The sequence below is a fragment of the Myotis lucifugus genome, unplaced genomic scaffold (assembly GCF_000147115.1).
Source record: "Myotis lucifugus unplaced genomic scaffold, Myoluc2.0 scaffold_14, whole genome shotgun sequence".
NCBI lineage: Eukaryota > Metazoa > Chordata > Mammalia > Chiroptera > Vespertilionidae > Myotis > Myotis lucifugus.
In genome coordinates, this window is record NW_005871062.1 from 7,714,903 (window position 1) to 7,728,527 (window position 13,625).

The window sequence follows — 13,625 nt, forward strand, 5'->3', positions numbered from 1 at the left end:
ACTCCCGACAACTGTGCTAGATAAATTTTAGAAAATGTATTTAGTTCCTTAAAAAAATAGTATGTATGCCCTTTGATTCAGTCATTTCACTTTTTTGGCATTTATCCTAAAAGAATCTAAATTCAGGGAGAAAATTACGCACAGAAATGTTAATTAAATTACATACCAACATAATAAAAGTGTGGTGGCAAGTGAAAGATACCAGAGTTGGATATGAAAAGACCTGAGCTCGATTCTTGGCTCTGCCCTAACTTATCTGGTGACCAGGAGCAAGTGGTGTGATCTCCCTAGGCCTTCATACTCATCAGATGGGGTACAGAAGTAAATGAGAAAGAGCAATGGGGCCCCAAAGGTTTATAGTGAAATAAGTCAGGTCACTCCAAAACTGAGATATGAGATCAACTATCAGACATTCCTCTTAAAATGCAAGTGGAAGATGATGTTGCTCAGGTAGAAACTGAGAGGAACACATCACAGAAATCAAGTAAAGAACTGACTGAAAATAAAAGCAAGAATCACAACAATAATCCCACCTGCCCTGGACCACTCACCATCACAAAGGCAGAGACCTAATCAACGTCACTGCAGTGACATTGATGAACAGCTATGGGAGGGCAGACGATCTGTGTACAACCCAAATAACAGCAACTTGCCACAAGCCCCTTAGGTCATGTGGCTACATCACCTCCATACCTTCCCCCGGATGTAGGGAAGCCCTGGAAGCCTGAAGAATATAATCCTGTCCTTAGTATATCTTTCAGGCAAGAAATACGGGTGGTGGGTCCACCTTGGCGAGGGATTGTGCAGTTGTACAGGGTGTCGGGGTGAGGGTGGCCACGAGGTGAATGAGTGTTAAGGAATAAATAAGAACAGGCCAAGCCAGGGGAATGTGACAATGAGAGGGAGGTTGTCCCATACAGAAGAAGAAACGCGTACAAATCTCCAGATGTAAGAGTGCATGGCAGAGACTGCTAGGTGTCACCCAGTACCCATTCTCTCTTCCTTCCTTGGTAACAAACACTTCTGATAGTTACCTCAAAACATGGCTAACTAAAATAAAGATTAGAAAATACTGAATGTAAACTGTAATGGGGGGGGGATTTAAATTTAAAATAAATAAAAAGAATAGAAAAAATAAAAATAAAGGCTATCTGAAATAAAAATTCCCCAGCTTCCCTTAAAGCAACGGTTCTCAACCTATGGGTCGCGACCCCTTTGACGGTCGAATGACCCTTTCACAGGGGTCGCCTGAGAACATCATGCATATCAGATATTTACATTATGATTCATAACAGTAGCAACATTACAATTATGAAGTAGCAACAAAAATAATTTTATGGTTGGGGTCACAACATGAGGAACTGTATTTAAAGGGTCAGAAGGTTGAGAACCACTGCCTTAAAGCAAAAATTCTGGCCAGTGGTGTGTAAGCAAGTGTGACTTCCAGGAAGTGTCCTCAGAGGCAGGGTTATGTGCTTCCTTGTTCCTTCCTCCCCCTTGCTGGCTGAAAGTGGGTGTGATGGCTGGAGCTGGAGCAGTCATGTTGGCCCATGAAGTAGAAGTCGCACAAGGGAGTAGGAGCCTGGGTTCCTGACACTCAGGACACCACACCAGCTCTAGAATGTCTGCCTCTGGACTTCTTTTTTTCTTACATGAGAAATACATTTTTCTCTTATTAAGCTAGTGTTAAGTGGTAGGCAGAGTGTTCTTGTCACTTGTAGCCCAATCTAATTCTCAGCGAGGAGCTTGTTAGGGAGTTTCAGGCTACCCAGTTATAGTTAGGATACATTGGGAGAGCTGGAAGGGACCAGAGACATTTAATTAAGCAGGGGTCATGCAAGGGAACTCAGAATTTCTTCTGTAGATTATGGCAACAATAAAGGCTTTCAAGTAGGACAGATCTAAATAGTCTAGTTTTCTGGAGTAGAGCTTTCAGAGGAAAGGAGACCAGACAGAAGCTGCTGCTGTAGCCTAAGTAGAGAATAATGAAGAATAGTTACAACTGTCAGTTGTAAGCTTGCAGACTAACTGGATACTAAAAGTGAAGGAAAAGGGGGGGGGGTCAAAGGTGACTCCTGAACCTCGAGTCATTTCCTAAAATGAGAACATAGAAAGAAAAGCAATTGCTATGTTGCCTGTAGGGAGTTTGAAGTTCACAGATGAGACAACTGGCCTAGAGTCCCACAGCTGAGGCCATAGAAAACAGGAATGAAATTCACATCTTCCAATTTTAAGTGCTGTCCTCTTTCCATGGGGACATTGTACTCACAGCACAGGCATTCGGTGCTGCAGTCCAGAGGCAGAGCAGGTTTCCTGGCACATGGGGCTTAGCAAGACTGAGCTGGTAATAGCGAGTCCATGGGACAGCAGGCCTCCCTCCCATACATGTTTTCCAAGACAAAATTCTACAACTTCACTCCCTCCCACCAAACCTCCCCACCCCACCCCAAACAGCTGGCATGTTGAAAGCACAAGTTTTTTCTTGAGTTCTTCTTAGAGCACTGACACCAGGTGCTTTGTGGTACTCATGAGGATTAGAGATATCTGGGATTCTTTAAAATGTCCCCTCCTACTGCAGCCCCTCTCCAACAATTTTCTTAGTATATAAAGCAGGAGGCCAGTGGCAGCAACTTCTAGCACCCTGAGACTTTCCCAGGATCTGACGCTCCTCTGTCCTCAGAAATCTTAAAAGAAAAGCACAAAGTTTCCTCTTTTACAATAAAGGATAATAGCAATGCTATGTGCCTGTAGGGGGTTTGAAGTTCAGACGAGACAACTGGCCTAGAGTCCAACAGCTGACAGGCCATCGGAAACAGGAATGGAACCCACATCTTCCAACTTTAAGCGCCATCCTCTTTCCATGGGGACACTGTATTCACAGCACATATAACAAGAGACACCATTCAGTGATGCTTATTCCAAGCCAGATATTTTCATATATTATCTCAGTTCATTGTCATGATAGTTCTAAAGTCAATTATTAATATGCCCATTTTTAAAATATATTTTTATGGATTTCAGAGAGAGAGAGAAAGAGATAGAAACATCAATGATGAGAGAGAATCATTGATTAGCTGCCTCCTGCATGTCCCCCACTGGGGATCGAGCCTGCAACCCGGGCATGTGCCCTGTCCTGGAATCAATCCGTGACCTCCTGGTTTATGGGTCAATGCTTAAGCACTAAGCAACACCAGCTGGGCAGTATACCCATTTTTATAAACAAGGAAATACAGATATTAAGTAACTTGCCCAAGCCAGTTAGCAAGTTACTTAGCGGAGTCTGAATTAGAGCCCTTTTGACTGGCACCAGAATCCACACTTCTAATCTACACAGTGCACTGCCTCATACAAGGAGGGTAGCATGCGACACCCATGGCTCTTGCAAGGAAATTGCAGAGAAAGCACATGACGAGGATTATGGAAGTATTATAAGAATTTTGCCTTTTGTTTGAGTTGTTGTTTGTCACAGCAGGAAGATCCTTGAGGGACTAGATCTAAATCCATTCTTTTCAGATGGCTAAACTGAGGTCCAGAGAGAAGAGAGACTGTCCGAGGCTTCAAGGTGAGTCTGAGGCAGAGCCAGGACCAGAGGTCAGCTCCTTCCAAAGTATTCTTTCTATTCCCATAAGGCTACCTTCACAAACCACAAGATACTCAAACAAGCCAGTGCACTATTAGGAACTGGGCCACCTTCAGTTCTCACGGCACCCAAAGGGGAAATGAGCTACTTGAGCTACTTGAAGCTAATGAAAAAGTAATTCATGAAACTAAGATGAGGTGGAGATAAATGCTAGTTTTATCCAGGAGAAACAGAAAGTGGCAGGGGCTGGTATCTAGTGGACAGAAAAGGGAGAAGCCACAAGCCCCCCCACCTCAATCTTAAATAGACATGGCTCTGAACTTACCACATTAATTCTGTCAGCCCTATGAGTGAGATTCAAAGAGTTGCATACAAAAAAAATAATCCTCAGAAGTGCTCAGGGAATTGGGGGACTGCTTTGAGTCTAACCCACTCTGTGGTCTTCAGTCACTTCCCCTCTCCAGACCTCAGCTGCCTCATTTATAGGACACTACCATCCTCTAGGGCAGCTATCGCCAACCTTTCAGACCTCACGGACCACCAGTGGTCCGCAGATCAACGGTTGGGGACCGCTGCTCTAGGGTCCTTCCCAGGTGACCAGCAGTGCCCAGAGCACATCTCAGTCTGTCACTTTTTCAAGTGCAGCAGAAGGGACTTGGGAGAGAATAAAGCTCCTCTCAAATGCGCCTGTACTCACCCACATGCAGAGTCTGGCCTGAGTTCAGGGATCCTTGGGGACCTCTGGATGAGGAGAGAAAGTCATTGCCAGAGAAACAGGTCTCCAAGGAACACCTGCCAGGAAAAGGCTACCACAGGGAGATGGAGTGTTGTTGTTTTGGAAACCTGTTTAAAGTGACTTTTCCAGTCATAAAGTAATAAATACTGCCTGCAGAAAGTTAGAAAATACAATATACACACGTATCTATGTACATATAAAAGAAAATGATAATCACCCATAATTGCATTCTTCAGATCTTACCACTGCGACTATGTTGGTTTTTTCTGTTTTTCACTGATTTGTGTCCCCTGCCCCTCAAATTCTTATGCTGCAGCCCTAATCCCCATGTGACTATATTGAAGATAGGGTCCTCAGTGAGGTAATTAGGGTTGAATGAGCTCATAAGGATGAGGCCCAAACTGATAAAACTGATGTCCTTTTAAGAAAAGGAAGAGACACCCATGCACACAGAGGAAAGGCCATGGAAGACACTGAGAAAAGGCAGTCATCTACAAGGCAGAAACAGATCTCGACTTTGACAGCACCTCAATCTTGTACCTCTGGTCCCCAGAACTGTGAAAAAATAAATCTCTGTTGTTTATAGTAGTATTTTGCTACAGCAGCCTTAAGAAACTAATATGCTCTCTGGGCATGCATGCATGCATAGACATTGATATATCCTAACTATAGAATCTAGACTTAGTGGTTATATTACTCAGACAACAGTCCAGATCAATGTCTCTTCATTGATTCTTCACATTTCCTAGCCCCAAGTAGGCATGAAAAGAAAGCTCTAAGAGGTTATATAACTACCCAAGATCACAAAGCTAGGTAGGGATGGAGCTAGGATGTCCACCAAGGTCTGTCTGATCTTTTCTGACCATGAGAGGCAGCTTTGATTACAAAATGGTAAGTGGGGAGGAACCAAGATGGCAGCATAGGTAAACGCCTGTACTTGCTGCCTCCCACAACCACATCAAAAATTACGACTAAAATACAGAACAACTATCATCCAGAACTGCAGGAAAGCTAGCTGAGTGGAAGTACTACTACTAGAGAGGTAAAGAAGAAAGCACATTGGGACTGGTAGGAGGTGCGGAGGCGTGGAACAAGCTGGTCAGGCACGCGGGTGTGCGGCTTTTATAATCGGGAGGGAGATCACCTCTTTGAAGGCCACCTGGAGGAACAAGGAGTCCCAGCCACACCAGGGTTCCAGAGCTGGGGAAAGAAGTCCCTATGGGCAGTAAGAACTACAGGCTCTAGAAACGAGTGCGGATTGGGGCTGAGTGACACACAGGCTGCTATGAGACCCAACTGCTCCTCTGAAAAGAACTCAATTTACAAACTCCTGCTTGCTCTGAGCTCCAGTGCCGGGCTCTGGGGGACCCAGACAGATACGGGGAGAAACTGGACTATCTGGCATCAGGGTAGGAATGCAGGGGTGGCTTTCTTCCAGATGGAAGTGCTCGCAGCAGTCATTGTTCCCATGCTGGGAACTCCCTGGTGCAGGGCTGACTGGTAGACATTTCTGTTCACTCTGCCCTGGAGATTCCCTGAGACACTGCCCCACCCAATTTACAACCCCACCCAAGCTGTGCACAGTGGCTTTTGCATATGAATGGCCTGTTCTTTCTCAGCCTACAACATGTCAAACAAGCTGCAGCTGGGTCAGGGAGCCCCAAAGCTATCAATAAAAGGCCCAAGGCTGGCACCAGCACCAGCTTGCCTTGCTTCACAGCTAGGCCTCATCTGGGCACTTCCAAACCCAATGCAAAGAGGAGGAATCTGAAGATATCTCTGTAGCTCCTGCTGGGTGGCCCAAGGAAGTGGCTGACTTTCCACCTCCTGGGAGATTCAAGAGCCAGTGTACCCAGTGGTCAGTGTGAAACCATACCAGATTACAACTCCTCAGATCCATAAGTGACACACTCAAGGGGCAGACTCAATGAGCACCAAAGCCCCACTGCAGCAAGTCCTACCCCATAAGGGTGTCTTCTGCACAGCAGCTCTCCCACTGAAGTCGCAGCTGGTCCCTATAGCCAATTGGCCTGGAGGTCAATTCCTCCCAGTGATACCAACAGCAATCAAGGCTCAACTACAACAAGACTGTGCACACAGCCCACAAAGGGGTGCACCAAGAGGGTCCACCTCAGGTGATTGGGGAGGCTGAGCCACTGGCCCTATAGGACACCTAATACACAAGGCCACTCTATCAACTCAAGCTACCCAATACACAGAAACCAAAAAAAAGGGAAACAAACACAGGGAAGCAGCCAGAATGTGAAGACAAAGAAACATGTCACAAATGGAAGAAATAGAAGAAAGCAAACTACTAGATATAGAGTTCAAAACCACAGTTATAAGGTTACTCAAGAATCTTCTAGAAACCTCCGAGGAACTTAGTGAGACCTTCAAGGATCTTAGTGAGAATGCCAAAAAAATGGAAAAGGGTCAGTCAGAAATTAAGCATACACTGACTGAAATAAAGAATAATATACAGGGATTCAACAGTAGACTAGAGGATCCCAAGAATCAAGTCAATGATTTGAAATATGAGGAAGCAAAAAACACCCACCCAGAAGAGCAAAAAGAAAAAAGAATCCAAAATTATGAAGATAGTGTAAGGAGCTTCTGGGACAACTTCAAGCATACCACCATCTGAATTATGGGGGTGCCAGAAGAAGAGAGAGAGCAAGATATTGAAAACCTATTTGAAGAAATAATGACAGAAAACTTCCCCTACCTGGTGAAAGAAATAGACTTACAAGTCCAGGAAGCACAGAGAACCCCAAATAAGAGGAATTCAAAGAGGACCACACCAAGACACATCATAATTAAAATGCCAAGGGCAAAAGACAAAGAGAGAATCTTAAAAGCAGCAAGAGAAAAACAGTTACCTACAAGGGAGTACCCATACGACTGTCAGCTGATTTCTCAACAGAAACTATGCAGGCCAGAAGGGAGTGGCAAGAAATATTTAAAGTGATGAATAGCAAGAACCTGTAACCAAGAATACTCTACCCAGCAAAGCTATCATGTAGAATTGAAGGTCAGATAAAGAGCTTCAGAGACAAGAAAAAGCTAAAGGAGTTCATCATCACCAAACCAGTATATATGAAATGCTGAAGGATATTCTTTAAGAAGAGGAAGAAGAAAAAGATAAAAAAATTATGAACAACAAAGTGACAACAAATACAGATCTATCAACAAGTGAATCTAAAAATCAAATGAATAAAAAAATCTGATGAACAGAATAAACTGGTGAATGGAATAGAATCAGGGGCATGGAAATGGAACAGAATGACAATTCTCAGAGGGAAAGGGTATGGCGGGTGTGCAGGAAGAGATTAGACGAAAATCTGATATGCATGTATGCAGTACCTATGGACACAGACAATAGGGCGGCAAGGCCTGGGGTGGTAACTGGGTGGTGGGGAGCTATGGGGGGAAAAAAAGAGGGACATCTGTAATAATCTCAACAATAAAGATTTAAATACGTCAAAAAAAATGATAAGTGATGAGAAAACAAAGTGTGTGTTCTGGCTGCCAGATTTGCAAATTTGCCAGAGTTGCAAAGCGAGTCATTGCTATAGAAGACGAACAAAAAGGTGGTCAGGCTTTGAGCCTTAAAGGAATGCCTGACGTGGTAAACTGGACCTGGATAAGAGGTGCTCTAACAGGGAGAAGGGCACCACAAATTGAAAGCCCCCACAAACTTCAAAGCAGAGGGGCCTGTAATTCTACCCTGCATCACAGGAAGTCATCAAAAGCAACTATAAAGTATTAGAGGAAGTAAATGTTGGAAAGTACTTAATGGCCAAGCAAAAGAAATTGATAGAATAAACTATGAAACTTATCCACAAAGAAGTACTATTCAGCTATATTTAAGAATGAGAAAGATTTCTATGAACTGATGGGATTTCCAGAATATATTGGGAAAAAGCAGAATGTAAAGAATAGAATCCACTATATTTTGTGTAAGAAACAAGAAGAATTTTAAAAATGTGTGTATATATATATATGTATATATATATATATACACATCTCAAGTTGTCTTTACAAATAGAAACACAAAAGAATAAATCAGAAAACAATAAAGTTGTTTTCTACCTACAAAGTGGTGGTGGTACAGGGTGGAAGGAATTTGGGAGGGGGTGACCCTTCTCTGAGTATACCTTTTAGAATAGTTTTGAATTTTGGAAGCATGTTATATTCTGCATATATTAAGACAAATGAAAAGAAAAATCTAAAACTGAAACAAAATGAATACAATTGGATTTCAAATGAATTCAATAATTTTGTGAAGAGAAACAGAAGGACTAATCCAGGTAACTTAGGTGCATATAATTTGACCATGTTACCTCAGTCTTGGGCGAGATGTGAGAACTCCAAACAAATCCTGAACTCTCTTTAGCAGGTATGTTTTATGTAGAGATGTGTGAAGCAATTTGCAAAACATTTTAGATGTATTATAGATACGAGCAAATAAATAAATGTGCTGAGGTGGTTAGAAGCACGATTCTCACTGTGAAAGGAGGGGCTCTTAGACAGTGACAGTATTTAATAAGTAGCAACAGCTATTATCTCAAGAAAAGCCCCCATTAAGTGACCTGTGAATGTCTGTTTAAAGTCCAGTCAGCACACACTATGGCCACACAGAGGACCTAGGTTTTCTCTCTCCAACCTAAGGAAGCCACTGGGCCTTCTTGTCCCATGGAGCTGCTGGGCACAACAAGGGCTAAACTGAGTCTCAAGAAACATTCTTACACTTAAAGTCAGAATCTGATTTATTTAAAGATGCATGTTGAGCTATATATGGTTTTCCTGTTGACTCTCCTAATGATGCCTGGCACATGCACGCCTGAATAGATCTGCTGAAACTTCACAGCATGAGCCCCTTCTCTATAAAAAGCTATCTTCTCAATAAGAAAACCACCTTCTGTTTTCCGTTGCCCAGACTCAGCCCAGGTGCACAAAAGGCTGCCCTGTGCCACGAGGGAGGTGGGAGCTGCTGTCAGGAGGAACTCCCGAGCGTAGGGAGAGAATGAGCTTCTCCCAGGCAGCATTTATGAAAGCAACAGCTATTCCCCCAGTGACTTCTGGGTGCCAGCTGCCCTCTGTGTGGGACTCACTTTGCTCAGTCATAGAAACAGAATAGCAGGGGGTAACCAACTAGGACAAAGGGTAGAGAAGGTAGACAATGAGGAAGGACAATGAAAGAAAGATGTCAGCCACAGATCAGTATCACAGGAAGCACTATCATGGAGCTGCCTGGGACAAAAGTGTTAAAGGAACAGCCAGAGGTGTAGGCCACCTATGGAAGGAGAGGAAGGAGGGTGGGTGTGCCTGAGGAGGACTGGGAAAGGCTTTCTTGAGTGTGGTCACCTCCTCTCAGCCCTGGCAGAGGGGACACAGCGATCTGGAGGTGTAGGGAAAGAATGCCGTGCTCAGTGAAAGACGATGCATTGTCTACAGAACACCCTTCTCTTCATCAGAGTCTGACTCTCCGGAAGCTGTTTTACAACTCTGTAAACTGCAGTTAACCAGAGACGTGCTCACTCAATCTTGCCCAGTAGTTTTGACTGACTGCCCCCGCCTCCTTCCCATCTCACAGAAAAAAGTTTCATTCCTTTGTTCTATTTTTACTTTTCCTCTGAATTGGTTAGAACATCTGCCTGGTTTTCTCATATGAATAAAATAGACTGCTTAACCTATGTTCATTTTTATATCTATACTAGTGGCCTGGTGCACGAAGTGGGGGTTCCCTCAGCCCAGTCTGCACCCTCTCCAATTGGGTACTCCTTGGGGGATATCCGACTGCCGGTTTAAGCCCGATCCCAAGGATCGGGCTTAAACCGGCAGTAGGACATCCCTCTCACAATCTGGGACCACTGACTCCCAACCGCTGTCAGTGGTCCCAAACTATGGGACCTGATTGTGGGACCTGCCTGATCACCCCTAACTGCCTCTGCCTGCCTTATCACCCCTAACTGCCTCTGCCTGCCTGATCGCCCCTAACTGCCCTCGCTGCTGGCCTGAACTCACCCTAACTGCTCTCACCTGCTGGCCTGATCACTCCTAACTGCCTCTGCCTGACAGCCTGATCTCACCCACAACTGCTCCCCCTCCCGGCCTGGTCTCATCCCCAACTGCCTCTGTCTGCCTGATCACCCCCAACTGCCCTCCCCTGCCGGCCTAATCTCACCCCCAATAGCCCTCCCCTGCCAGCCTGGTCACCCCTAACTGCCTCTACCTGCCTGATCACCCCTAATTGCCCTCCCCTGCCATCCTGATCTCGCCCCAATGGCCCTCCCCTTCTGCCTGATTGCCCCTAACTGCCTCTGCCTCAGCCCCACTACTATGGCTTTGTCTGGAAGGAAGTCAGACATCTGGAAGATGGCCGATCGACCCACTCTAATTAACATATTACCCTTTTATTAGTATAGATGAGAATCATGATCTTACTTTTTTCTTAAAAATTATTATTTTAGTAGAAGTCTTATCTCCCTTCTTCTGGGTGCCTCCCAAATGGTTCTAAGCCTGGAGAGATCATCTCTGCCAGGAGACAAGAGGCCCATTTGCCTGGGAGGTGGGAAGGCATAGTGATTTCCCACCAGACACAGGCGAGCTTCACACCATTTTCAGAGCACTTGCTGCTGCGCACCAGCCTCTGAGTGAAATGCTCCATGTTTATTAACTTCATTTGCTCCTACAAAGACCCTGCATGGTAACATCTCTTTTTCTCCTTTTCAAATAGGGGAACTGAGGCTCAGAAAGATAAGGCAATTTGCTGCAGTCTCTCATCTAGAAAGTGCTAAAGGAGGAATTTGATCAAAGTCTGTCTCTTACTTCCCAGGAAGCCTTACCTTGGCTTTAAATAAAGTTTCAGAATCTTTTTAGGATGGAGATTTAGTTCCTCACTGAACACCATGGAGAGATGCACAAGAAGCAGGCCACATCCCCAATCCAAGAGAATTTTCAGAGCTCCTCCACGCTCCCTCTCTTTATTGCTGCTGCCTACTAATCACACTACCCCTAATCAAACAGAGCTTGATTTCTCTCTGAATTCATGCTCTCTATCTTCAGTGTAGCCAGCACGGCTTGGAAATTCTACTCCATTCTACCGGTTTACTCCTTCTTTCACTCTCCCCAAAGACAATTTCAAAACCTTCTAGGCTTATGCCTCCTCTACTGAAACCTCTGTCCCCCTCAGCCTCCCTCCTACATGGCCTTGCATCTTAGTTTGCAGAGAAAACAGAAGCCCTTTCATGCTTCCATTACAAGCTGCCCGCCCATTCTTCTTCTTTCTGACTCCCTCCTGATGGGGTTAATCCTGGGCTGGGCTTTGGATCAACCCCCTCTACCCCTTCACTTTCTTCTCTCCTCTTTTTCATATAATCAGTTTCTCACTCTACTGAGTAGTTTCTCCTTATTGAGTTAATTTTTTTTATTGTGGTAAAATATACATAAAATGCAGTCACACTGTTGTACAACCAGCACCACCAGCCATCTCCAGAACATTTTCATCTTTCCATATTGAAACTTTGTGCCCATTAAACAATAATTCCTCCCTCCTCCCCAAGCCCTGGAAACCACCATCCTACTTTCTGTCTCTATGAATAGACTACTCTAGGTACTTCTTATAAGTGGAATCATACAATATTTGTCCTTTTGTGACTATCTTCCCATTGACTGTTAAACATATTCAATTCTCTCCAATCTAAAAAATTAAAATAACAAAATCTGGTTCTGGGTCCATCAACTCTCCACAGTGATTGCCCTATTTCTCTGCCTCTCAGAGACAAATGGCCTTCCCTACGCTGTTGCCTCTCCTTGAAAAGTTCTTGAACCATCCTTCTTGTCTTCTTCTCTCCCTCCTCACTTTTCCTGACTTCCTTGACTAGGGAAAATTTACCTCTTATGGACTCTGCTAGCATCTTGACCCTCTCCTTTATGGTTCTCAATTACAAATTTCTTTGTATGACTATTTGATTGTATCAGTTAGTACATGAAAACAAGTCCAAGTCTGTTTTGCTCACCATTCTATCCTCCATACCCATTTCACACATAAATATTAGAGTTCCTAACATTTACTGACATATGTGCCAGATACTTCTTGCTTGGCATGGATTGTCTCACTTATTCTTCAAAACAACCCTACCTGCATGAAGAAATTTTACCTGAGAGTTCATCAGGCGAATGGTGGTTTTCATGCCCACATCCTGTTGAAAGTTGGCTGTAGGTGCCCCATTAAACCTCAGGACTGCATCATGATCATCTATAAACCAAGGAAACAAGAAGTGATGAGTACCAGCAATATGCAGAAAGAGAAAAGTTGTGGGGGAGCGAGAATAATACTTCCCAATCTTTATCCCATTGTGGTACACAGGAAGAAGTTATCATTTTCGTATGGTGCAATTGGGTAAAGTTCATAGATAGAGATGACTACCTGTCTGCCTGGTCACTACAAGAGCTAAAGAAGTCCACATCATGGCATTCCTGAAAAATATTTAATAATACCAGTATGTTTGGGCACAGTGGAAAAGTGAACAGGTCCAGTGGAATCACTATTCTAGTTACCAAAGGAGCAAAACCAAATACTCTTTTGGCATTGCCACTTCTATCACTGTCAGACAAATGAAGACACACCATAAGCTCAGTCTAACCTACAAGTGCAAAGCACCCCATAGCACTCTTAAAAGCTTGCAGTGCCCAGCAAATGGGAGGGATTCCCTGTGGCATCCAAGACTACATCTAAGTGTTCCATTTAGGAATCAAATCTGAAAAGTCACAAACAACCTAGGAAAAGTCACAAACAACCTGGTGGTGGCAGAGAAGGGACAGAAGAGCTAAATTATACCCCATTTTTTCTTTTTTTCTTAAAAAAAAAGCTCTTTTTAAGAAACAATGTCCTAAATCTAGCCAAGATCAAACAGACCATCTTAAAAAAATCTACTCATTCCCTGGCTCTCATCTATGCAGCTGTTAAAGCAGAGTTTGCAAGACTTGGAGAAGTTGACTGGCATTGACCAATTCCATGGGAGAGAGAACTAATGACTTTTAAGATTCATCCCAACCCTAAGCCTCTGTGATCCTATGAGAGTTCATCCCAACTGTACTTGATTAAGCAAGTTTGGGTTCACCACTAAAATCTGCACAGATTTGGAGGTCAACCCAATCCTCCATGGTTCTATTTCTCTGCATGTGGGTTTATTTTGGGTGTTTATCTACAAAGGTGACATCAGGAGGAAGGGAGTAGATGTGGGCATGTAACTCAAAACAAGATGATCTGAAATGAGACTACCCACAGAATTAAGGGGTGAAAGC

The 13,625-nt window shown here is 43.9% G+C and overlaps 1 protein-coding gene across 9 annotated transcripts in view; it reads right to left on the reverse strand.

The window, feature by feature from the left end:
• ST6GAL1 (ST6 beta-galactoside alpha-2,6-sialyltransferase 1) overlaps nucleotides 1-13,625 on the reverse strand; it is a 128,448-nt gene that overhangs the window by 19,511 nt on the left and 95,312 nt on the right. For all 9 annotated transcript variants that reach the window (XR_002828221.1, XR_002828220.1, XM_023750566.1 and 6 more), the window contains one exon: nucleotides 12,479-12,576. Coding sequence is in view for 7 of the 9 variants with exons in the window: in XM_023750566.1 (XP_023606334.1) it covers nucleotides 12,479-12,576 (98 nt within the window). In the remaining 2 variants the exon portion in view is untranslated. The remainder of the gene's footprint in view (nucleotides 1-12,478; nucleotides 12,577-13,625) is intronic.